Source organism: Cynocephalus volans, chromosome 15, assembly GCF_027409185.1.
Source record: "Cynocephalus volans isolate mCynVol1 chromosome 15, mCynVol1.pri, whole genome shotgun sequence".
NCBI lineage: Eukaryota > Metazoa > Chordata > Mammalia > Dermoptera > Cynocephalidae > Cynocephalus > Cynocephalus volans.
The window spans coordinates 25318088-25344955 of NC_084474.1; the positions used below are offsets into that span (position 1 = coordinate 25318088).

Consider the following 26868-nt stretch of genomic DNA (forward strand, 5'->3'; position numbering starts at 1 on the left):
GTGTATTTTTATTGGAAAAGTGACATGAAATGAGCAAATGATTAGAGAAACTAATGTGGTCTTTTCTGTGTACGTCACATAATTAAATTCTAAATATAAATATCTCCATGTAATTCAGTATGCAATATAATCACCTTAACACAGCACAGTTGTCCAAGTGCCTGTATTTCCCATTGCTCTTAGTATTCAGAGATGCTGCAGTATAGTCAAGCTTAGCAAATTATTTAAAAAACTAGTTACCAAACAATTTTCTTACTATGTAGTAATTAATCAGACAGAGATGTCTTTGCAGGGGAGAAAAGCTCAGATGTGTTGCCAAATTTTAAGAGAAATTGCCTTATAACACCTCATCATTGCTAGCCTTACTAGAAATTCATTCCTGTAAAAGGGGCTGGTGTTGAACTTGTCTTATTATAAAGTCTGGTTACCGTGTCACTTGGGAACACCTCTGCTAGAAATAAAATTTTCTTGAGCACATAGGTATTTCACTAAATCCTCCTACTTAGAGCCAAAGATGGAATTAGAAATGAATTTTCTGTCTAGTAACATGAGATATGATGTTATGAATTTAATCAAGGCTTCATGATTCCGTTTCACTTTGAGAAGCTAAAATACTTTTGCCCTTTAATGGGTTATTTTCCAGTTAATGACACTTGGATACTAGAAATAACTAAAAGGAAAAATATATTATGGATAGTCCCAAACTTTGATGGGATTTTAAAACAGAGGAATCGTATATTCTCACAGGGAGGAAATGAATGAAGAGTATTGGGGGCTAGTGAAGATAGGAAATTTGAAAACAGACTTCACTTTGCAGCTGCCAGATGCCCCAGGACTGCGTGATGAGCAAGCTGCGCTATGGGACAGTTAGTGAGTGACCTGGGGGTTATAGACAGGAATGGTGGTGCTGGTGGTGGAATTATCTTTAATGTTCCCCCAAGCATTTTGCTGGTACATGTACAAAAAGAGGGCATAACTTCATACAGAAAACAACATTTATTGTAGGTGTTTATGTGCCAGGCATGGTTATACTATATATAACTTATTTCATTCTCATAGTCCCTCTGTGATTTGGGTTATGACACTGGGACACCTCAAAGTCATGTTTCCAGAATTGAATTATATATTTTCTCATACTCAAATCTATTTCACTTCTCCTCCACTAAGGTCTTCCCCTTCTCAGTAAAGTATTCCCCATTGCTTCAGTTCATCAAGCCAGAATCCAGACATCATCTCTGATTCTTCTCTGTCCTTCCCCTCCACCTCTAATACCCCATCGGGTTCTGTAAGTTGTACCCTAGAATGTTTCACATTTATCATTGTAGATGGGTCATCATCCCCCAGTAGAATCTCCGTAGGAGTTTCCAAGCTGTGCCTCTGTCTGATACATTCTATGTTCAGCAGATGCCAGAGAGATCTGTAAAGGCGAAGTGTGCTAGTCCCCTGCTGAGAACCATTTAATGGCAGTACTTTGCAACTAAGGTGATATCAAATGCATTATTGTGGCCTGCAAGATCCTACACAGTCTGCCCCTGTCTACCTCTCCAAACTCATCTCCCTGTGCTCTAACCACTTTCCACTGCACTAACCACTTTCTCTTCCTGGAAAATGACAAACTCAGGCCCACTATAGGGTGTCTACTTGGCTCTGCCTCTGAGGTCTGTGTGGCTGGCCTCCTGGGTACTCAAGTGGCAGGCTAATGGTAGATCCGTAGAGAGGCTAGGTCTAGTCCCCTGATATTAAGTAGATGCTCCTCTGCCCCCGTTACACGTGCCATACTTCTCTAGACATTACCTAGTTTCTATACAATACCCGTTTTTTACCCCCTTCACTCTTAACAAGAACTCTAAAGTCTCACAGACTTAAAACAAGAAAGTTTTCTTTCTTGCTCATTCCACATGTCCATCTTGGGTCACGTGGTCTCTGCTCCACATTGTCCTCATTTAGAGTCACAGGCTGACAGAGCCACCATCAGCTCCATCTCTGATTGTCACTGAGCAGGAGATGAAGCAAATTGCCCCGACTTAGAGGCTTCAACCTAGAAGTGGCCCTTGTCATGTCCACTCACATTGAATTGGCTAAGCAAGTCACTTGGCCACGCCTATCCTTAGGGGGTTAGGGATGCCACCCAGCCATGTGCCCAGCAGATCTGGGATGTGGTGAACAGTACCGGTGACCACCCTACTCCCCCCAAATGGGGATATTAATAAAATGGGGATAATAGTAATAAATCACCTACCTCATAAGGTGGTTTCAGGGATTAAATGAATTAATACCTGTTAAGTACTTAGCACAGCGACTGGCATAAAAGCTCAACAAATGTTAGCTATGATAATGATGATGATGATGATGGTATTTAAAACCACACAGGTAAATGCAATATACTGTGTTCAAAAATCTATATTAATCAACGACATTAGGAGGAGATTGATCTGGAAGGGCACGTTGCTCAGGATTTTATTTAATGGCCCTTTAGTAGGCAGCTTAATACTGTATATAGAGAAAAGCAAAGGAATATGTTTCTGCGTGCACAAATAAAATATTATAGTTTGATGTCTTAGTGCTGCTTTTCAAAATCTAGAAACTTTAAGCAAACACAGGGTATCAGAAACATGTTTTTTAAAATCATGTGTTGGTAAGCCTAACACTTATTCCCACAGGGTCAGTGTAAACTTGATTGCAGCCGTTTAAAATGAAAAGCAAATATGTGAATACAATTCATATAACTTTGAAAAAAATGTTTCTGCTTAGCCCCATGATTTCTAATTTAAAAGATGCATAAACACAGAGGACTCCTTGCCAAGTGAGAACTCCTGCATATCTTTCCTCTTTGGTATTCAGAGTTCATCTGTCTGTGCTGAATGGATCTTGGGTAATTGGAGTGAGTCTAATGTTTTAATCTTTTGGGTGGAGGGAGTGAATAAATACACAATCTGTCTTACATGACATAAAAGTAATAATAATAATCCAGAGCTTTCAGTTATTAAAAATGTTCACAGGGCCTTGAGCAATGTGATATAGCTCCTCCAACTTTCACTAGTCTCTAGAAGCTATCAAATGCCAAAATATTGTTCAAATGTCACCTCACAGTGAGACCTTACCTGGCTACGTTACTTGAAAGTGCAGCTCTGTGCTTCCTTCTCTTCTTTAGCTTTCTCTTTAACATTTGTCCCATTTGACAGACTATGAAGTTTACTTATTTATTGTCTCCTTCTAGTAGGATTTAAGCTCTGAGAAGGTCGGGGTTTTTGTACGTTTTAACTAACTGCTCTATCCAGAGCACCAACAACAACGCATAGGGCGATAAGTGTGTTTAATTAATTAGTGAAATCGTTTAACAGGTATTTACTCAGTGCACAGCATTGGGTTTGTATGTATGGGATATGTATGAAGTATAAGATATTTTCATAATTTTGAAATAAAATAAATATTTCATTGCTAGGAAAAAATGAATGTCAAGATCTGTGCTATGGATTGGAAATGAGTGGCATAGTTATTTAGTAAATGAGAAGAGATTGTTGGCTTGAGAAGCCACGTGTGGGCCCCTTGTTTAGATATGGTTTAATTCTTGTTGCAAGTTTTATAGCACACTGTTTAATAATAAAGACCGGTTCCATTTTTGCCTAATTTTGAGCTACCAGAAGCATTCTACAGCCAAACATTCAAGCCTAGAGTGGTGACATCAGTAGCCACTCAAAGTCGTCATCAGATTTTATGCCAATTCAGGCTGAGTGTGGTGTTCTAGCCTTGAGCCAAGTAGAAGAGCTTTTGATTTGTCCTCGGATGTGACTCTGATTAGAGTCTCACAATCAGTAAGGCCAGGACTGCTGTGTGTACGGTGAGGAGCAATTGACAATACAATCAATAGAGAAAGACTGTGAGGAACCCAAGGCAGGTGGGGTTTTAGTATCTGAGGGTGAGCCAGTGAGGATATTAAAGTATACTAAGTGTTTGGGCTTTAATATGGTTAGCACTTTAAAATTTCCCAGGTAGTTTCCGTATGGTGGTGGTGGTGGAAATGGCAGGGGAGAGAGGTGATACTTGTTCTGCAGGAATATGTTCTTATTTTATTCTCACAGCACTTGTGGGGGCTGGTTATTCTCATCCCCATCTGAGAACTGTCAAAGAGAACTATCATAGCTTTGTTATTATAACAAAGTTAATAAGTGGCAGAACCTGGATTTGAATACAGCTTTCTGTTTTCAATTGTGTGCTGTTTCTATTATTGACTCTGAGAAGAAGAAACCAGCTTCCTGTGACATGCTTTTTATTCAATAGAATATTTATGTGATGTGAAACACAGAAGCACTCTGGAAATATCTGTATGCCTATCATATTAAACGAATAAGCTAGTTATCTGTAGCAACCACTTTGAAAACATGCATTTAATTTTTTTTTAATATCACATTGCAGCCTTCTGTCTTTGATAACATATTCTCCTAAATTGGAACGTAAGACATCAGAATGCATAATACCAACAGACAGTGACAATGAGAGGGGAGAAAGAAACAGCAAACGAGTCTGTTTTAATGTAGCAGGAGATGAGCAGGAAGATTCAGGTCATGACACCATCAGCAACAGAGACTCTTACAGGTAATTTATTAATTCTTCAAACTCATTTGATCAACAAAGTCAAATATGATTCTGTATTTTCCTTAGAGGTCTTAACAGATTTTTTTGATTCCTGATTTTGTTTCTTGCTGTCTCAAAATAATCACCTGTTATTACCAACCCCAGATAAAGCATAATGGGACAACACAATCTTTTAAATTCTCTCGTTTTATAATTTGAATGACCGGGAAAAAGCATTTTTTTTCTCCAGTTGCATGGACCTAAGAAAATTGTGCCTAGATGAGCATTGTTTTCAAATATCTGTTTCTGATCATTGGTTTATTGGGGAGTGAATAGGAGTTATTTTTGTCCTGTTTCTCCCTTTTCTTTTGTATTTCATGTTCCAAGCTAATGGGAGTAACTTCACTTTCCACCTCCATGACCAGCTTTGTGTTTTTCTTCTATTGGATGCCTTCTGTATTAGCTTTCTAGGGCTGCTGTAACACTGGATCACAAACTAGATGGCTTAAGTGGCAGAAATTTATTATCACACACTTCTGGAGGCCGGAAGTCTGGAACCAAGGTGTCAGCTAAGTTGGGGGCTGTGAGGAAGGGTCTGTTCCAGGCCTCTCTACTTGGCATGAAATTGGCCATTTTCTCCCCATGTCTCTTCCCATCATCTTACCTCTATAAGTGTCTTTGTGTCCACTTTTTTTCTCCTTATAAGGACACCAGTCATATTTGATTAACGACCCACCCTAATGACCTCATTTTAACTTGATTACCTCTGTAAAGACCCTATCTTTAAATAAGGTAACATTCTAAGACACTGGGGTTAGACTTCAGTGTATGAATTTTGGGGGACACAATTCAGCCCATAGCACCTTCCCCCCACTCTCTGTGTCATCTTCCTACCAGACTTTTAAATGGCGGCTCCTCCAATGAACTCTTAATTGAAAGTGCTTTTCTTCCTATCACCTGAAACGTCACTGAGAACTGTCATAACTAGCCACATATGCTGTGTGTGCAGTTTCAGCATCTCCTGTTTCATTTACATCCACTGAAGGCAAAAACTGTCTTATTCACACTTGTTTATTACACAGTGTTTCACCTGAAAAGATATTGTGTAAATATTAATTAAATCAAAGTTATCCTCATCAGAGATGTCTATCACAAACTAATAGCTAACAACCTTATGTGGCAGGTTCTGGTAGTAACTCCATTTTCCGTATGAGGAAACTGAGACTCACAGGAGCTGCATCATTTACCCAAGAGACCAGGTGGTCTTGCTTCACGGTTTTGCTCTTAACCACTCTACCATCCCAATTTCTATGTTTCCGGAAAGGGCTTTCACGACTACATAGAGTTAATTATTCCTAAAGACTTAATAATATATCACGACTTAATAATACGTCACCAGATTAACCACTTTTACCATTTCATTTACTTTCAGCTTCTAAGGATACCAACATGCTCTTTAATAGGAATCTGTGGATTTTCTCCAGTGGGAAATTATGTATCTAAAAATATGTTCTTACCTCAAGTTTTAGTTATCAGATAATTAAAATTACTCTCACAGTGTCCCTCTTGGTCAAGATAGAAATTTTAACTATAAATTTAAAGTTAAATAAACCCTTTTTACTTATTGCAGGGCTTGGGCAATTGTTGGAATCCTGCTGACATAGCCAATTGTATTGCTAGGGCTAGGGCCCATGGACCCTTCAAAGCCATTGTACAGAATGGGTCACAGACCCCTTACATGACTGGCTGGGTCACCAGACCCCTCACACTTAGGTCCACAAGCTAGGTAGTTGGGAAAGATCCCAGGAGCCACTGGCAGACAACACAAGCTCAGTCCTCAGCAGCAGCAGCAGCAGCAGCAGCAGCTTACAGCAGGCCCCAACAACAGCAGCGGTGGCCTCCTGGAGGGTGCTTGGGGCCCTGGCAGCAGCAGCTTGCAGCAACAACCTCCAGCAGCAGTAGTGGCCTCTCTATCCACCCCCACCCCAGGCATCCCTGAGGTGGGGGGGCCCTGTGGATCAGAGCCGCTCATCCTTTATACTTAAGTCTGATAACCCAGGACACCTGGGTGCAATTCAGACAAGCCAGGAACACTTAGGTACCCATGTGCATCTATATCAGACAATAGCCAAGGAACACCTGGGCACACATGCATATTTACATCAAATGCTTGGCAAGATCCTGAACATCTGAGGGGCCCTGATCATTTTCCTTCACTTTCTCTACACTTATTCTGAGAGGAAAAAAAAAAAAAATTATCTCCTGCACAATTTCTGAAATGTGGAATATGTCCATATTCACACATAAACATTTTAAACATTCTGTCCTTGGATATTTGTCATTATTGAGCCCTAACCTGTGCTGAACTCTGAGGTAGAGACAGACAAAGTACCAGTCCTCCCTGAGGGAACTTAGGGTGTAGTCAGTTAGTTACAAATTTGAACTTCCAGAATGGGTTGGAAAGCAGAAATCATGAAACAGGACTTTGTCTCTATTAGCAAGTTATCTAACTATAGGCATGTGCCATCAAATAGATCATGAAGAATTTCAAGTTTAGTTTGACTCCTAGTTTTATAACTGCACATTTAAAAAAAATTATTTAGGATTAGATTATAGGACAAGAAATTTTGAAATAGGAATGAATTCAAAATACATATTTTTTTAAAAAGTAAGATTAACTGAGTTAAAGAAGTTTATCTTTCTCAGTTTTCTATAAAACTTATTAATAAATATAACTGGCATAGTTTATGTAATAAGATGTTTTAGGGAAACTTGGGCAAACATACTCTGAAAGTGACATGTAACTTATTCTTTTCAGTGACTGCAACAGCAACAGGAACTCTATTGCTTCCTTCACCAGCATTTGCAGCAGCCAGTGCAGCTCCTATTTTCACAGTGATGAAATGGACTCAGGTGTGTTTGGGGAAGGTGTGCGTACTTTGTGATGTTAGTCCTATTGGAGATACCTTTTTGGAATTAATTTCTTTGATCCATGTGCATTTTTACCTTTTATCACTCATTCTCGGTGGCCACACACATGGCATTTTAGTTTTATGTGTTTGATCAAGTCAATTTCTCTGTCCCATCAGAAAGCGAGTGAACTAAAGAGGGGTGAAAGATGGAAGCTAATTTTTCTCTTAATACATGTTTTATAATCTTTCTATGGTACTATGAAGGATTATAGGTTCACAGGAAATAAGTTTTACTAAGAGCATTAGGCATTGTTGATTTAGGTGGGGAGATGAGGAGTTTGAATCTAAGGCCTTTTGATACAGCAGGTGCACTTGAGCTAGCTTACATGTGGTGATGTGGAGCCGGGGGATGAGAAAAACACTGATTTATGTAAATTTCTTATGTATCCTCGTGTGTGTGTGTGTGTGTGTGTGTGTGTGTGTGTGTGTGTGTGTGTGTTTTAAGAACAGAGACTTTTCATCCAGTATCCTCGTGTGTGTGTGTGTGTGTGTGTGTGTGTGTGTGTGTGTGTGTGTGTGTGTGTGTGTGTGTGTGTGTGTTTTAAGAACAGAGACTTTTCATCCAGTTAGGACAGAGCTTCATTTTTAAATATGCAGTTTCACATTCTTCAACCATTAGAAAAACACACCATTTGAAAGAATCATTAACGTGAGATATTGACATGTCCTCTGAAGTGTCCTATCTGTGAGGCACTCTGCTTTCACCTGATTCAGAAGGAACAATAATCTGATGGCCCAGGAGCTATTAAATATTTTGGAATTCTTTTTCTGAACATGAAAACTAGTGTACAGAATAAGAACTCATTCTTAGTTTTAAAATTTTATTTAATATTAAAATATTATGGAATGTTAAACATAAGGTGGATGATTTTTGTTTTGTCTTTTTAACATCTAGGTGATGAATTTCCCCTAAGTGTTCGAATTTCTCATGATAAACAGGACAAGATACATAGTTGCCTTGAACATCTTTTCAGCCAGGTACCATGGGGGCAGTTGTGGGTCTTTTCTTCCACACACTAAATTGTCAGAGATCTCTTTTTGTACATAGTAAAAAGAGCTCAAAGTTAGAGTGGAAAGGCCTCAGTCTGTCCCTCCACTGCCTGTACCTCAATTTCTGCAATTTAAAATGGGAGTAAAGATTCCTTCAACTAGCTAACCCAAAGGATTTTTGTGAATATCAATTGTTTTACAGTCTTTGGAAAATTGTAGTTATACACATAGGAGTTATCCTTTTTATTATTTGTTTTTTTGTGTGGATTTTCAGAATACTTTATGACATTTCTGGCTCAACATTATTTCTTTATTAGATTTTTTTTATTGAATCGTATTGATCATACATATTTATGGGGTACAGAGTTGATTTCAGCACATACGTACAATGTGTGCTGATCTATTCAGGGTAATTAGTCTATTCATCATTGCAAAACTTAATCATTTCTTTGTGATATGCACAATTGATCTCCTCTCTTCTAATCGTTTGGTTACGTGCAGTAAATCATTATTAATTATAGATTTCTGGGTCAACTGTACACCTTATTATTATTATTGGGCTTATTATTCCCATCTCACTGTACTTTTGTGTCCATTAATCAGCCTTTCACTATTTCAAAAAGTACAAGATTATCTTGGTGCTCACGTTGGTGTTTTGAATCTTTTTAAAATGTATAAATGTGGGCCGAGCCCGTGGCGCACTAGGGAGAGTGCTGCGCTGGGAGCGCGGCGACGCTCCCGCCGCGGGTTCGGATCCTATATAGGAATGGCCGGTGCACTCACTGGCTGAGTGCCGGTCACAAAAAAGACAAAAAAAAAAAAAATTAAAAAAAAAAAAAAAAAATGTATAAATGTAACCAAAATTTGTAGTGTAGAAGCTTTTGCCACTTTGAATAGGATTCCAGTCACTTTTAGGTATTATTTTTTAAAATAACTCTAGAGCTTTTACTTTCTTCTGTGAGGTGAATTTATATTGGGTATTAATATATGGTAAGATAATAAGAGATGTCTTTGCAAACGTTATCAGGTGAGTTTATTTCAATATTTTATATAAAGATAGATTTCACAAGCATCACAGGGTTTCAAAAATAATTGTTGCTTTAAGAAAAAATACTTTGCAAGATTTACTCTTAGAAATTTATATATTATGTATTCAGAAGTATATAACTCTCGGAAATCTCTGCTACTGATAGGTGGACTCGATTACCAATCTTCTAAAAGGGCAAGCTGTTGTGAGGGCCTTTGATCAAACCAGGTATCTCACTCCAGGTCGAGGATTACAAGGTAAGGTTTAAAAAATAACTAGTAGAAGCAATTGGGAAACAAAAGGTGGAAGATAATATAATCATGAAGCAAAGCCATCATAGAAGAAGAAAGATTCTAGTTCATGTTTCACAATCCACTCACTACTACTTCTATGTTGATAATATATGAATATGTAAAAAAGTCAGTATAAGACATTTTAGATTTCTTTGAAAGTTTAAAATGGAGTCAGGCTGAATGAAAATTAGTTAATTTAAGATATGTAAGTGTTAAGCTGCTTTTGCTGAAACCGAGCATAATGCCTACTTGGTTATAACCCAGTAGTGGGGCAGGTGTTTGGGGAATGTGAGTCGGCAAAGAGAACAGGATAGAGAGCGGCCACTTTCTGGCATCTAGTTTAGGATATTGAAAGTAGAGTTTTCCTCTAAATTTTCTTCCTTATTTAAACATTTCTAAGAAAATAACATTAAAGTTTGACTCTTTAGATTTAATGAGTTTTCTATTGTGATATAGCTGAAGAAAACCATCATGATAATATTCTAGGACAACACTGATGAAAGAAAGAAGATTCTGAAGCCTACTGGCTTCATTGTTTGGAAATTTGTTGATACTTAAGAGAGATTTTCTGTATTTATTTAGAATTTCAACAGGAAATGGAACCAAAGCTGAGTTGTCCGAAAAGGTTAAGACTTCACATCAAGCAAGATCCTTGGAATCTTCCAAGCAGTGTCCGGACTCTTGCTCAGAACATCAGAAAATTTGTTGAAGGTCAGCATGAAAAGCAAAGAACATTGAAAGATATTAGCAGCAATCATTTAAAAAACCCATTAAAACCAAAAGTTCAATAATGCCTGATTCCCTTCTGCAGTGTTCCATGTTGTGAAGAAAATAAAAGGACGGAAAAGAGTGAGGGAGGAGGAGAGAAAGAAGGAATAAGATTGCAGAAACTTATGTCCCAGCCATCTAAACGTTGTAGACTTTATCCTGGAGAATATTCTCAGTGAATAAAATAAGGGCTCATACTTATGAAGGCAAGTGAAACATGGAGAGAGTTTAATATTTTATAACATGAAACAATATCAGAAAAAACTCTAAAGGATTCACAAAAGGCACCAAGCTAAATTTTATGGCAAGTCTAAAATATCAGTTGTGAATCTGTGCGAGAATCAAAATAAAGACATAGGTTGCATCGTTAGTTTTTAAGATTCGTTTTCAAAAGTGTTGGTTTAAGTTGATTATTACTGACTCCCATGCCATTATTTACATGACGTCCTATAATTGGTACAACCTGTAAACTGGAGATATAACACTTCGAGATGACTCCAGTGAGTCTGATTGCACATTGTTTAGGGTCAGAGTTGTAAGTAGAAAATTCCAAGAGTTTCCAAAATGATTATGATGAAATGATAAATGGCTTTAATTTAAAAAATGTCTAATTCAGCAATTTTCTTCCCAGTGATTAGACCAGTGGTTGGCAATGTCTGGAAATATTTTTGGTTGTCACACTTGTGGGTGTGCTCCTGGCATCTGGTGGGTAGAGGCCAGGGATGCTGCTAAACAATCTGTAATGTACAGGACAGTGCCGCACAGCAGAGAGTTATTTGACCCAAAATGTCGATAGTGCTGAACAATAAATATTATGATTGTGCTTACATTTTTATTTCTTAGACATTTGTATATCAGTGGATGTGGTAAATAGTATTCAGCAGAATTCCAGCAGGACTCCAGTTACTACCATTTTAGGGTAAATTAGAGAGTTGTACACTTTGCTGACAAAAGATAGCTTCTTATACCCGATAGAGTCTGAGCCAGTCACTTAACTCTTTTATGCCTCAGCTTCCACATTTACTGAATGACAGAGATGGTTTAAATGTTCTGTGATTACTGCCTTCTGCATAGAAATATACTTAGATACAACAGCTTAGATATTATTTAGAGATCAGCAGAGAGGAAGTTTGTTCAGATATGCAACACTTCCCCAAATAAATCACAGCAATTCTACTGTATGATGAAATTTTTGTTCTTGACAGCTGGATTTCTTGACTGTATTTTTATTTTGTGCCTTAATATAATGGTTAACCTATTTCACTTTGTAACATCACATTTAACAAAAAGTCTGAATTTAACCCCCCCCAAGTAATGAATAGCAAAAATAATAAATGCATTTTTTAAAAGACAGTTAAGGAATTTAAGCATAACTTTACTGAGTAAAAGGCATATTTTTGCTGATGTCAGTTTCGTAACCGTCCTGGAAGCTATAATTCTACAGCTGATCTCACCATCTTTGAGTTTTTCTTTTTATAATATATTTTATATAATATTTTATATTTATATAAAATAATTTATATTATTTTATAATATATATTAGAAAATGCAATATCAGGAATGGGGAAGTCCTTAAAATTTTTTTTGTTCATTTTCGTTTTCTTGAAGAGCTTTATCTTTCAGATATAAACTTCTAATGTAGGGTAAAAAGCTTTTTAAAAACGTATTCATTGTAAGAGTCTTACATTTCCATCCCAAGTCCTGCTTTTATGCTTTTTGTACCTTATGTCACAATAGGCAGCCACAGGAATGACAGCTACAGTAGTACCCCCACTTGCCACGATTTTGCTTTCCGCTGTTTCATTTACCTGTGGTCAGCTGCAGTCTGAAAATATGCATGGAAAATTACAGAAATAAACAATTCATAAGTTTTAAATTGTGCTCTGTTATGGATGGAGTGATGAAATCATGTGCTGTCCCATTCTGTCTGTCCCCAGGATGTGAGTCACTCCCTTGTCCAGCATCTCCACACTGTAGAGGCCACTCGCCTGATAGTTGCTTAGTAGCTGTCTTAGTTATCAGATCGACTGTCGGTTATCGGATTGACTGTCAATTATAAGATCGACTGTCGTGATATCACAGTACTTGTATCCAAGTCACCCTTATTTTACTTAATAATGACCCCAAAGTGCAGGAGTAATGATGCTGGCATATTGTAATAATTGTTCTATTTTATTATTAGTTATCACTGTTAATTTCTTACTGTGCATAATTTATAAGTTAAATTTATCATAGGTGTGTATGTATAGGAAAAATAGTGTATATAGGGTTTCATGCTATCTGCAGCTTCAGGCATCCATTGGGGGTCTTGGAACACATTCATGTGGATAAGGATAGACTACTGTATGTATACATATCGATCAATTGATAGATTGATTGATATATGTTGTGAATATAGGTGCCACTTTTGGTCATGGGAGCCCGGCAGCTGGTTGGGTGTGGTTGGGTGTGCTGAAAGTCTTATAGTCAATGGTTTGGCGAGGGCTCTTCACAGAATATTAGTTGCATCCCTGGTTGCAAGTTTCAGTGAGTTTCAGTGAGCTCTTTGGATAAGAGCTGTGATTGCCACCATATTCAGTGAGTCTTTAAAAATGATTAATTTATCATCATGGCTTCAGCCCAGTGGACTATCCATGGGAGAGGGCAAGCTGTCATTTTCTGGTAATCTGTGTGGTGTCTGGTCCTATTGTATGGAATGGAAACTTGAAATTAGTTGCTTGTTATGTGAAGGTACTCAGAGCTAACCTCACCAGTTTAGCACGAATTTATCCTATTCATCTTAAAATAATTTTCATTTTGCTTCCCAAATTATCTTTATGGAGGGAATGATTTAATGGAAGGTTAGATCTGGGCTTGAAATGTAACGTAAGGCCACCTGGCCAGAGTTTCGGAGTTTATATACATAGCAGGAATGACTTCATTTCTTTTGTTTCCTGGTCTCTGATTTCAAAATAATCGATCAAATATATACTGGATATGATATCAAAATATCTAATTTTATGATCTTTATTTAGGAAGGATTGTTACAGTGCCATTCAAAAATTGTATCACTGTATACCCACCCCTTCATAGTCTGCTAAATCAAGGGTAGAAGAGAGCAGAAGAGATGTTAGTGGACTAAATAGGGAACAGACTGAGTGTATGGTGTCATGAAGATAATGCGTATCTCCAGCTTAATCTAGCAGCTGTGTTATAGTCTCATATAATCAGACAAATGGAGACATTTTTACATGAGCAGCTCACCTTCACGTTGAATTCAAATATCTGTTAGTGAACATATTTTCACCTCTGCTCTCTGCAAAAATTGTACTCCTTTAAAAATATCCCAGTTTTAGGGACGGCCTGTGGCTCACTTGGGAGAGTGTGGTGCTGATAACACCAAGGCCACGGGTTCGGATCCTTATGTAGGGATGGCCAGTTGGCTCACTTGGGAGAGCGTGGTGCTGACAACACCACGTCGAGGGTTAAGATCCCCTTACTGGTCATCTTAAAATAAATGAAAGAATGAATAAATAAACAAATAAAAATATCCCATTTTTCAGCAACCTACTTTTTTTTTTTTTCCATTTTTTTCCTCTGTCCCAGTATCCTAAAGACCGCCTCTTCAATTTTTTTCTTATTCATCATGCCTCAGTCATAGCAATGGTTTTCTGGCTAATCTGTCTCTATCTTTTCAGATTCATATATACTATTACCAGATTCATCTTAAAATATCATGTTCATAATTTCAGTACTGTGCCCCAGAGCCTTATAGTAATTTTCTGTTAAACAAGTCTAAACTCATCAATCTGCTGTTAGAAGCCGTTTCCCAGGGGGCTTTCCAGTTGTATCCCAATCTCAGTATCTTAATGACATAATAACATCTCTCTATCCTAGATTGTTGGATATTTGTTATTCATTCTCTACTATATTTCTTTCCTAGCACTACAGGTATTTCTTACTCTTAGAATATGTATCTACTCCTCTGACAGTCTAAATTGAAAATTTGTTTTATAAAATATTTTCTAGTCTCACTTAGAATTCTACACCAGCTTCAGCTAGATCTATATTACAATAATAACTGTCTTTATGTGCATATAGTACTTTAAACAATTTTCAAACACTTTTAATACATATTTCCATTTATTTTTCCTACAGAGGCCTATAAAATAAGTAAGGCGGGTGTTATCATTTATGAAAGAGCTAGTTGAGACTCAAAGTAGTTTAGAAATTTTCTAAAGCCACAGAGTACATAACAGATCAGTCTTCTGACTCTTGGTTCAGTGTACTTTCCTGCCTCTGACATCTTTTTGTTCTTGCAGTCTCACTTGTGAAATTTATGCTCTGTCAAGTATTCTTGCATTTGTTATCAGTTAATTCTGTCTCTCTGAGTCAATTGTGAGCCTGTCCAGAATAGGATACACCTTAACCTTTTTTATTTCCCACAATCTTGGGCACTAAGAAGGAACTTAACAAGTTTTTAAATTTACCTACTGCAAGTAAATTTTTACCAGTTGGAAGCAAATGGACAGCAATAGCTCACTGGACACAGTAATGAGTATGGAGTTAATACACATTTACCAAACATCTGCAATTGGCCCCGTGTGGGTTGGGATGAGAGGAAGAGAGTGTGTGTATGAATGTATATATACACACACATGCACATGCCACACACACATATATAATCTTTAAAAGTTTAAATAACAGTAGCAAAAATATCATTTGATAGTTTATTGACATAGACTATAATAGCTGTAGGAGTTTTGAGAACCTGCAGACTAAAACAGCTAAGGATGAACTACAAAGCTGGCAGGATTTGGAAGGTGTTTCATAAACTCATATAACTCAGAGCAAGAAGACATTTTAGGGTCTTGAGCAATGGATAGAATTTATACAGGTAGGTAAGTGTAGCATGTCAAGTAAATGAGATTTTTATTATCTAATATAATAAGATTATGCGAATTTTTCCTAGGCAGTTAAAATGTGATGTTTGTGGCAGAAAAAGTGTAAACAACTAACCTATGTGTTTTCTTGCTCTGCAGAGGTAAAGTGCAGGATACTCCTGGCTCTTCTTGAATATTCAGGTAATATGTTGCATGATTTTTCCTGTTTGAAGTGGTTGTGGCCCAGCACCTTGAGGTCTTACAATATGAAGTCAATGCCTTCCATCATTTACGAAGATAGATGGAAATGTGATCCCTACCTTCTTGAAAGCCTTGGAAAGATCTTTACAAAATTTATATAGTTTTAATAAAAACACAAAAACATATACTCATCTTTGATTATGGGTAAAAACATGAAAACATATAACTATGTACTTAAACAGAGTGCCATTAAAAAGGAGAAAGGGAGCAGGTTTTGGTAAGTTAATTGTGCAAATAGAATTTATTGTGAAACTGCCTAACTTTTGTTTATGAACAAGGATATATGTAAACATTTTACAAATCTTATACTAAAACACTTCTACCATGCACTTAGTGAGAGCTCAAACAATTTTGGCAATAGAGAGTGAAACTAACGAATGATTAAATATTTGATTAAACTCTAAATTACAGATGAAAGTCTGTTAGTGTCATAAAGGCGGTCACTGTATCTATTTTGATAATCAACATATGCCTAAATAGTGACTGGCAAATAGATATTCAACAAATATTTGTTGCAAGAACAAATGAAAAATGTTGTAAATGAAAAAAGAACAATCTATGAAATATTTCAGCAAGGTTTTTATTCAGAATTCATTTAGGAGGAAATGGATCCTAAAGGTTGAAAAACTCAAATACAGTTGGAGTGAACAGTTTAATGTTAGCTTGCTTTATATCTCTTTCTGTAGATGCAGAGACATAGACATGTTGTTGACTTATACTACCATTACACTAACTTTAGATTTTCTAAGTATTATCTCCTAAAAATATAACCTGAATGATTACCTGTTATATCCGTTAGCTTTTGTTGTGTTAAAAAAAAAAAAAAAAACCTAAAACTTTGAGGCTTAAAACAACAACCATGTATTATTGCTCACCTGTACAGGTCATCTAGGCTGTTCTGCTGATCTGCGCCAGGTTTCGTTGATCTTGGTTGGGTTTGCCTATGTGCCAGCAGCCTTGGTCACATATGTGCAAGTGACAGTTGGCTGGCTGTTAGCTAGGGTCACAGGGCTGACTGGGCCATATGTCTCTCATCATCTATGAGGCAAGCCTGGTCTTGTTCACATGGTAGATTCGCAAAATTCTAAGAAGAGAGCAAAAGTGTCAAGAGCTTGCCACCTTTAGTTGGCCAAGGCATGTACATGGCAGGCTCAGATTCAAGGGGTAGAGGCATGGACTATGTTTGATGGGAGGAGCCTCACAATTACATTGCAAGGGCATGGCTACAGGGAGGGGAAGAGTTTGTGACCACTTTTACAATCTTCCACACTTGGAAATTTTAAATTATAGATGAACAAATGAATCAAGTTAGTCAAGAGGGCTTTTGGTTGGTTGGTTGAATTTTGCCTTAATTAAACAAGTTTTTGCCTTACTTTTTGACTGAGTAATAATAATAACAAAAATATCTTACGTTTTTTGAGCTTTACTAATAACAACACACTTCATGGGCCTCATTTTTATGGATTTCATTGAGTCCTTACAACCACTTCGTGAGAATATTATTGCCTCCACAGTTTTAAAGATGAAGCAATTGACATTTGGGCAGACTAATAATAGTAAATGGTATTCATTCAACACATATTTTTGAGCATCTGAAGATTATGCATGTTAGGCCTTATTGATTAAATGAATAAATAGGCCACGGTCTTGTAATTCAAACTTAGTTTTGCCAATTCCAAAAGTGACCTTGGAATATATTGCGTTATTCATTAATATTCAAATGGTTGTTCCGGCAGATGCTTGTTTTTATTTCAATCTTATTTTTCTATTCCTCTTATGATTCTCATTTTTCCTACTTTATTTGGACACTCTCTTTTCTCTTTTGCATATATATAGAATGGCACCAAAGCAGTAGCCAAATTACTCCTTATTTTTGTCTGTGAAATTATGTTCTTCACTTGAAAAGGATGAACTATGTCTGCTAAATACTATTCTTAACCCCCTTTTATTCCTACCTTTCTCTTTCTCTAATTTCTTTGTTTATTTTGCTTTCTTTCCCCTACAGTCTGTGTGTCAAATAATGGCTGGGATTACTTGTGTGTGTCTAGAAACCGTCATATTCTCTCATTCATAGGCCAGCTAGCTGATTAAGGAAATTGAACTTATTAAATAACCAAGATTAAATGAGGTGTTAATATTTTAAAACATGTTTGTAGAAAATGAGTCATAAGTGCTTAAATACTGGCTACACATTTGTTTTGAGTGTATACCATTATTTGAGCACTTACTCAAGCACTTACAAATGAAGTTGAAACATTTGACAGGTACAAAAAAACATTTGTTTTGAGTGTATTCCCACTACAAGACAAATTGTACTGTACTAAAATAATAAACAAGCTGTCACAGAAAACCAGAGTCCCCGCTTTTCTTCTTTTGCTACAAGCTGGAAGCAGCTGCTGTGATTCTTACTGTAGTTCTTTATTATTGATAAAAATGGGGAATAAGAATACCTTTGGTAAAGGATGGACACTTATGAATTTTGATTGGCTGAATAATTAAAAAGAAAAGACTTGGATGTTTTTACTGAGAGTTAGCAGATTTTGGTTTATTTCTTTATTTTTCATGTTGTTCCTTCTCCATTCAGCAATAAAAATAAGCACCTACTCAGTGCCAGGCACTGTGCTAGGTGCTAGAGAAGGGAAAAATCACAATAATGCTACCCAATTTTACTTTAGGTGCTTTAAATGTTTTTATCTTATTTATCTTTGTCACAGATCTAAGAAGTAGGAATGGCCCCCATTTTGCACATAGAGATCTGATACCTAAGGTCATATGGTTTAAAATGGGTAGATGAAAGCAGATTTTGTGCCTCTAGGGCCTGTGAGCATTAACTCCCATGATATGCCACTTCTGGGGCCTTGCTGAGGTCCCTTGAGGAACACAAACAGGTAAACAAACCCTCCCAATGGAATGAGATTCGCCCTTTGGTGGAGGGATGTTCCCAGGTTTGTGGTGACAGAAATAAGTTCACAGAACTTACTGGAGGAGGGGGAAAATTTCACTAGAGGAGATAATATTTCAAGAGTTCAGTGTGCTTCAATAGTTCGATGAGTTGATTCTTGAAGAATGACTTAACGTTTGCTAGGTGGAGAGGGGAGGACAGGGCCCATAGACAGAGGGAGCCCGTAGACCAAGTGTGGACTATCGGGGCATTTAATGTTTGGGGAACGTTGAGCAGTAGTGTGGCTCAAACAAGAGAGGTTTGCACAGCCTGCTGTTCCAGGGGTTTTCAGATACATTGTAGTAACCTCCCAACCACCCTGTTAGACCGTGGCTGGTTGTGGAATGGATGGAGGGAGGTGACACATTGATAAGTTGGAGAAAGGTTGCGAGGACCCCTTTATGCCACTGAGTTTTCTAACTTTGTCACTCACTGTGAGAGATGATAATTTGTAAAAAGCTCCTTGAAAAGTTCTTAATACGTGATGTGCATTTTGAAGTCAATGCAAACAAGGCATCTACTCTCTTGAAAATAGGAAGGTGGAAACTGAAAATCACCTCCTGAAGTAATAAGCATTTGTTAAGTGTCTTTCAATTGAAAGTATGTTGGTTTAGAATTTAAATGGCAGTGTGGTCTAAAACATCTTGTGTATTTACCTCCACCACTCTACTGTGAGCACAGACACGGCCAAGGTCCCAACTTGGACTTCTCCATATCTCCAGTAATTGGTGCAATGTTTACTTCCTGTGGGATATTCAGTGTTAAAATGTGGCAGTTACTTATCAACAGGTGTTGCATATTGAAAAGACTAGTGAATGTTAATTGTGATCACTTTTGATTTGATAATGAGGTTGAATGAAAATCTTAACTTGGCTTAAATACATGTTGACTACATGAGCAGAGAGTTGAATAAACATTTATTCTTTTTAGGGTAAAAAGAAGAAATTTGAGAATTTCTTCTCAAAAGCAATTTGGAGATAATCATTTCTGCAAGTGGCAAAGTTATTAGCTCTTGTGATCTCTACTAAAGCTCTCAGTGAAATCTTATTCTTTCCCTAGACTTTTGGTTCCCACTCTTGAGATTAGTAATTTCCTTCCAATTAGATTTTTACATAATTATTCTTTAGTTATAGGTGGGAGTATTCCTGCCACGGCTACTGAAATATTTTTTAAAATTCACCCAGATTTTCTGCTTTGCTCTAGGCTATAGGACAACTGAAAAGCAAAATAAGAATGTACAAAGAAGAGATAGAGCAATTTTTATTTACTCAGTTTCTGTCTTCAGCCTCAGTATTCTAGCTGCACATTTGAGCTGACATGCTATCTGAATTACCCTCATAAGTCAAACTAAATTCAGACATTTCAAGAAGCCAGAAAATGAACTCATGAATCTTCATTTCTCTGAATTCATTTGTTTGTTAGCTCTATTCAGTCATTATTTTCATTCATTCGTTCAGAAACATTTATTGAATGTCTGCTCGCTGTTAGAAATTGTGCACAACAAAATAGGTGTTTTGGGTTTTTTTAAATTGAGAATTGGACAAAGTTTGTTCCCAGTTTGGACATTTTATAGTTACCTGTAGAATGCTCTTTCCTATTTAGTAGCATGGAGCACATGGGATAGAACCACTGAAGGGAAATATTTAATACATGTTGGTTAAATTAATAAGTTAAACCATATAGAATTGCTTTACTCAACCATTTGGACTGACCAAAGCAGCAAGTTCACATAGTTCAACCTAATATATGAATATTTTCAATATAGAATTATTTTTAAGATTTAATCCTTTTTAAATAAAATTTTCAAGAGTGGGTGTTGTAAGAGTGAAACTGAGTAACACAAAGGAATTATATTATGTGTACACATGCCTTTGATGGTTATTAAAAACAGATGTTTAATGTTCTTGATAAACATCTTAAAATTTATGCCTTTTTGTCAATAAAACAAGAAGTCAACAATGAATAAAGGCAGCATTTATCTGTATGTTATACACGAATATTGACAATGCGTCTTTATTGCAGAAGATTCCATGAGCCCTCCAAATAGTCCATACTCTTTGGGGCAGAGGTTATTTTTTCTTTTGTTATTGGTTTAATACAAGTGAGTTTTCAATGTGCAGAATGTACAGCGTGGTGTCTGTGCAGTTTATGTAGTTTGTATATGTCCACCCGCTCAAAGAAATGAACCCTCTGTGTTGGCTTCTTGCCCTTTGAAAAAACTTCAGCTCAGGAGTGGCAATTAACAGGGCAAACATACCTGCAAAGTGGGTCAACCGAAAATCCAGTCAGCTGCGGGATAAGAATTCTAGTAAACGTGAAAGTCAGTGTATGCTAAAACGGTACATTACTCATGTCAAAGAAATATAAGAATTCATATTCCTTTAAATTTGGACTTATTTATAGTTTATGAAGCTGAACAACTTAGTTCAGGAGATACAGATTTAATTACTTTTATAAACAGTTGGACATCAAATACTCTTCTCCCCATGCACATTTGACATTAACATTTGAGTAGGTTTAGTAGGTAATTAAAAAAATAGTATTAATAATATTGTATTTTATTTGGCAGCACACACTGAAAAATTGGACTTTGAGTTTCCTTTAGGAAAGTTTCATTGCAGCAAGTGCGAATTGTGTAAAGAAAAGAAAATATAAGTCAATGAAGCCTTATTTTTTCCCCTGGTCTCAAAATAATGTAATGATTGCAGAATAGAGTCACTATCAATTAAGACAAATTATTTTAATATTTATACCAATTTTTGGTGGTTGGCATTTTCTAAGAAAGACATTGCTAAAATTTGTGTACTTAATAGAGCTCAAAGTTACATCTTTCACATGGTGTGAGTTTAGTGATAAAAATGGAATAACAGTGAATGTAAATGCTTAATGAATTGCTTTTCTCCATCTGTGAGATTTTCAAGCTGTCTTTACATTCTCTTGGATCACAGACAGTGAGACACAGCTCCGGAGAGACATGGTTTTCTGCCAAAGTCTCGTGGCCACAGTCTGTGCCTTCTCCGAGCAGCTCATGGCAGCGTTAAACCAGATGTTTGACAACAGCAAAGAAAATGAGATGGAAACTTGGGAAGCCAGCAGGAGGTGGCTGGAACAGATAGCCAATGCAGGTGTTCTTTTTCACTTTCAGTCACTTCTGTCACCAAACTTGGTAAGGAATCACTTGACTCCTACTATCTGTTTCAACTAAAACTTACATTGTCACATGTTCCCAAATAAGATGTGATTTTTCATCCACCCCCCCCCCCCCCGCATTGTCTTCTACAATGTTGTATCCACAGTCACTGAGCTACTTTTTAAAAAACGATATTTTTACACGGTCCTTCAAATTTTAATAAGTATGTAGAATGTATTCCTTTTTTCTTGATTTTTATCTCATCTCCCTGGCTGCTAAAAGCTGAGAAAGCGTCCATCTGTTACTAGTTCTTCATCCCTAAGCAAAGACTGAAAAAGGTCATCAGAAGAAAGAGGGTCTTTATGCTGCTGTTCCTTATTTCCAGTCCAGAAGAAAGAGCCTGCCATGAAAGCAAAGCTCCCATTGAGGTTAACATTCTGGAACATGCTTGATAGACAAGCTCAGACAACTTGCATGCTATACTGTCTAACAGTCTGTTTAAAATTTGCATGTGTTAAATAATTTTAGTTCCTTCCTTCATATACATGTTTGTCCTGTTAAATCTAAGAACACTGCCTTAATTACTGTAGAATATTTCATGTTTATGCATCAGTTTTCCATAGTGGATATGAAGAAAGCATCTTGAAATATTTGAAAAATGAAACTGTGGTGAACTTAGAATTTTTCACATATACTTTCCATGGTTCTGATATTTGTCATGATGTTTAAAGGCAAGTATATTCACTTTTATATATAAACTTCAGGTACTCATTAAATAGATTTTAAATATGAGAACTTATAGAAACTTATGGTTAGGAGCTGGAGGAAGCCAAACCCAGCGCAACAAGGTAAAGAGCACACCAAAAACACCGTTTCCACGTGGGTAGCCCACTAGAGCTACTGCAATTGCCATGGCTGCCACAAAAGTGGCTAGTCTCTATAGCAGCAGTGACAGTGACCATGCAGATGGCACAGCAGACTCTCAACTGCATAGACACAAGGAAAGGCACCAGTGGAGACCAAAGGAAAAAAAAAAAAAAGAAGAGGTCCTCTCTCTCCATAAAGCACACTCCAGAGTGGTAGAAGAAGCATCTGCTTTACAATAATAGGGGAGGACTTGATCACACGTGTCTCAGTACTGGACAGATCATCTAGGCAACAAACCAACAAAGGAACAGTTAATTTATCAGATGGAGAGAATAAATCTATGATTATTAGAAGGAGAGGGGGATGTGGGGAAGGAGAGGAGGAAGAGTGAGGGAGAAGGGGAAGGGGAGGGGAGGGTGGAGATTGGATAAGGGGCATAAAGAATAAGTATGATTTGCAACAATGAATATGCTAATAAAAAATAAATTTAAAAATATGTATAAGTTTATGCATCAAAATAATGTTTTTCTTGAGTGATGTTGAGTGTAGGAAGGTGATTGCTGTACTGCACAGCGATAGAAAGTTCTGGAGTGATAAGGTAAGGAAGTCCTTCTCAGTGTACTTCCAAGACGCTGTAGATTCTTTTGAAAAGACTTCATTGTATGTGGTGATCAGTTTCTTATTTGGTTGCTAATACAGCCAAATAAGAAAGATTCATTTAATAAAAAATTTTAAATAAGGCACTTTGGGAAAAGTGTTTAAAAACAAAATAAATATTAATTCATCTTTGTTTATCAAATGTAAATTATGTGTGATATGAATCCCACTTCCTAACACATGGCAGGCATATTTATTTGTTGAATGAGTGAGTGAATGAATGAGGGAATGAGGCATCATTCCCATTCTATTCTCCTTACTTTAAAACTGCCATTGTGTAATCAAGTGTTGGTACTTTTACTTTAAACTTAATTTTATTTGATATCTCAAGGAACAGGAGAAAATATTTATAAATCATATATATCTGTTAAGTGATGTATCAAGAATATATAAAGAACTCTTAAAATGCAACAGGAAGAAGACAAATAACCCAATTACGAAGTGGGCAAAGGATTTGAAAAGATATTTCTCCAAAGAAGATAAAAAAATGGTCAAGAAACATATGAAAAGATGATCAACATCATTAGTCATTAGGGAAATGCAAGTCAAAACCACAATGAAATACCACATCACACGTGGTGTGCATGGCTATAATCCACAAGACAGACAATAGCAAGTGTTGGCGAGGATGTGGATAAATTGTAACCCTCATAAATTGCTCATGGGAATGTAAAATAGTGCAGCCGTTTTGAGAAACAGTTCTGCAGTTCCTCAAAATATGAAGCATGAGTTTCTATATTACCCAGAAATTCTACTCTTAGGTAATACTGTAGAGAAAGGAAAACTTACATTCACACAAAAACTCATATACAAATGTGCCTAGCAAGATTATTCATAAGAGCAAAAAGTAGAAACAAACCAAACGTTCATCAACTGACAAATGGATAAACAAAAGTGGTGTATCTATACGATGAAATACTATTTATCAATAAAAAGGAGTGAAGTACTGACACATGCTACAACATGGATGAACCTTGAAAACATTATGCTAAGTGAAATAAGCCAGACATGAATAACTACATGCTGTTGATTCCATGATGATGAAATGTGCTAAACAGGTAAATTTTAGAGACTGAAAATATGAGTAGACTAGTGGTTGCCTAGGGCTGAGGGTTGGAAGAAGGGAAATGGGGAGTGAATGTTAATGGGTGCTGGGTGTCTTTCTGGGGTGATGAAATTCTAAAATTTGATGATGGTGATAGCTGCACAGTGCTGTGACTATAATAAATTATACAGTATGTGAATTATATCTCAATGAAGCTGATTTTTAAATATTTTTTATTTTTATTTTATTTCTCATTATACAATGTATTGGATTTTTGTGACCCTTTCCCAATTTCTCCCTTTCCCCCCTCCCTCTTCCCCTTTCCCACCACCGGCAACCTCAGTTCTGCTCTCATCTCTTAAAAAGTTCAACGAATTATTGTGATTGTTGTATCTTTGGAGGGGGGGTTGTTTATTTATTTATTTACTTATTTGTTTTTATTAGATCCCACATAGTACTGAGAATATGCAGTATTTCGTTTTCTGTGCCTGGCTCATTTCACTTAACATAATTTTCTCTAAGTTCATCCATGTTGCTGCGAATGGCAGGATTTCATTCTTTTTTATAGCAGAGTAGCATTCTGTTGTATAAATCGTCCACATTTTCCTTATCCACTCGTCCAGTGATGGGCTTTTAGGCTGGTTCCAACTCTTGGCTATTGTAAATAGAGCTACGATAAACATAGGAGTACAGGTGTCCCTTCGACATGGTGATTTCCCTTCCTTAGGGTATATACCCAGCAGTGGGATTGCAGGATCATATGGCAGTTCTGTCTGTAGTGTGAGGAACTCCCACACCATTTTCCATAATGACAGCACCATTTTACAGTCCCACCAACAGTGTAGGAGGGTCCCCTTTCTCCATGTCCCTGCCAGCATTTGTTATTCTCAATCTTTTTGATAATAGCCAGCCTAACTGGAGTGAGATGGTATCTCAGTGTGGTTTTGATTTGCATTTCCTGGATGCTGAGTGATGTTGAGCATGTTTTCATGTGTCTGTTGGCCATTCTTATGTCTTCCTTTGAGAAATGCCTATTCAGCTCTTTTGCCCATTTTTTAATTGGATTACTTGTTTTTTAACTGTTGAGTTCCTTGTATATTCTGTTTGAGTTCCTTGTATATTCTGGATATTATTCCTTTGTTGGATACATATTTTGCAAATATTTTCTCCCACTCTGTTGGTTGTCTTTTCATTCTGTTAATTGTTTCTTTTGCTGTGCATAAGTTTTTTAGTTTGAAATAATCCCACTTGTTTATTTTTCCTTTTGTTGCCTGAGCTTTTGTGGTCATATTCATAAAGTCTGTGCCCAGACCTACTTTCTGAAGTGTTTCCCCTATGTTTTCTTTTAGCAGTTTTATAGTTTCAAGACATATATTTAATTCTTTAATCGATTTTGAATTGATTTTGGTATATGGCAAGAGGTATGGGTCTATTTTCATTCTTCTACATGTGGATGTCCAGTTTTCCCAGCACCATTTATCAAAGAGGCAGTCTTTTCCCCAGTGTATGTTCTTGATTCCTTTGTTGAAAATCATATGGCTGTAGGTACCTGAGCTGATTTCTGGGTTCTCTAGTCTGTTCCTTTGGTCCATGTCTGTTTTTATGCCAGTACTATGCTATTTTGGTTACTATAGCTTTGTAGTATAATTTGAAATCAGGTAGTGCTTGATAAACGATTTCAGCAAAGTTGCAGGATACAAAATCAACACGCAAAAATCAGTAGCATTTTTAAACTCCAACTATGAACTAGCAGAAAAAGAAATCAAGAAAACTAGCCCATTTACAAGTCACTGAAAAAATAAAATATCTAGGAATAAAGGTAACCAAGGACCTGAACAATCCCTACAATGAGAACTACAAATCAGAGAAATTAAACAAGACACAAAAGAAGGGAAAGATATTCCATGCTCTTGGGTTGGAAGAATTAACATTATGAAAATGTCCATACTCTCCAAAGTGATCTACAGATTCAACGCAATCTCCATCAAAATACCAGTGACGTTCTTCACAGAAATAGAAAAAACAATCCTAACATTCATATGGAACAAGAAAAGGCCCCAAATAGCCAAAGCAATCCTGAGCAAAGCTGAGTTTTTTAAAAAACTGACATTGTAAAAATTTTAAGTATATTTAAGGAACTGATAAAAAGAGATCCACAGGTTGCTAAGGAAAAAAAAAGAAACCTGTAGTTTTTCTGCTTCTTAATAAGAGCATAAAATCCACCTGGGAAAGTGAATGTTTCTCTGGGAGCTGCAGACACTGGCAGTCTTTGTGTCCTTGAGCTCTAGGAACAGCCAGTGGTCACCTGGCTATCACTTTGGCCACATCTGCTGGAACATTGTGACTTGCGCTATAGCACTCAGAGGCCAGACTGTTTGGGACATTTCTTCCTCTGTGCGTTTCTCTCAATCAGAAAAATGCTGATTCTTCAGTCCTGTTTTTTCCTTCCAGGCTTGTGAAATTTTTCTGCACTTCAAAAGGAT

The 26868-nt window shown here is 36.8% G+C and overlaps 1 protein-coding gene across 1 annotated transcript in view; it reads left to right on the forward strand.

Moving 5' to 3' along the window:
* The window catches only part of PREX2 (phosphatidylinositol-3,4,5-trisphosphate dependent Rac exchange factor 2), a 267626-nt gene that overhangs the window by 163248 nt on the left and 77510 nt on the right, over window positions 1-26868 (forward strand). Inside the window, exons 26-32 of the mRNA XM_063079604.1 lie at window positions 4414-4593; window positions 7391-7485; window positions 8440-8522; window positions 9728-9818; window positions 10437-10565; window positions 15644-15685; window positions 21635-21852. Of these exons, the coding sequence (XP_062935674.1) occupies window positions 4414-4593; window positions 7391-7485; window positions 8440-8522; window positions 9728-9818; window positions 10437-10565; window positions 15644-15685; window positions 21635-21852 (838 nt within the window). The remainder of the gene's footprint in view (window positions 1-4413; window positions 4594-7390; window positions 7486-8439; window positions 8523-9727; window positions 9819-10436; window positions 10566-15643; window positions 15686-21634; window positions 21853-26868) is intronic.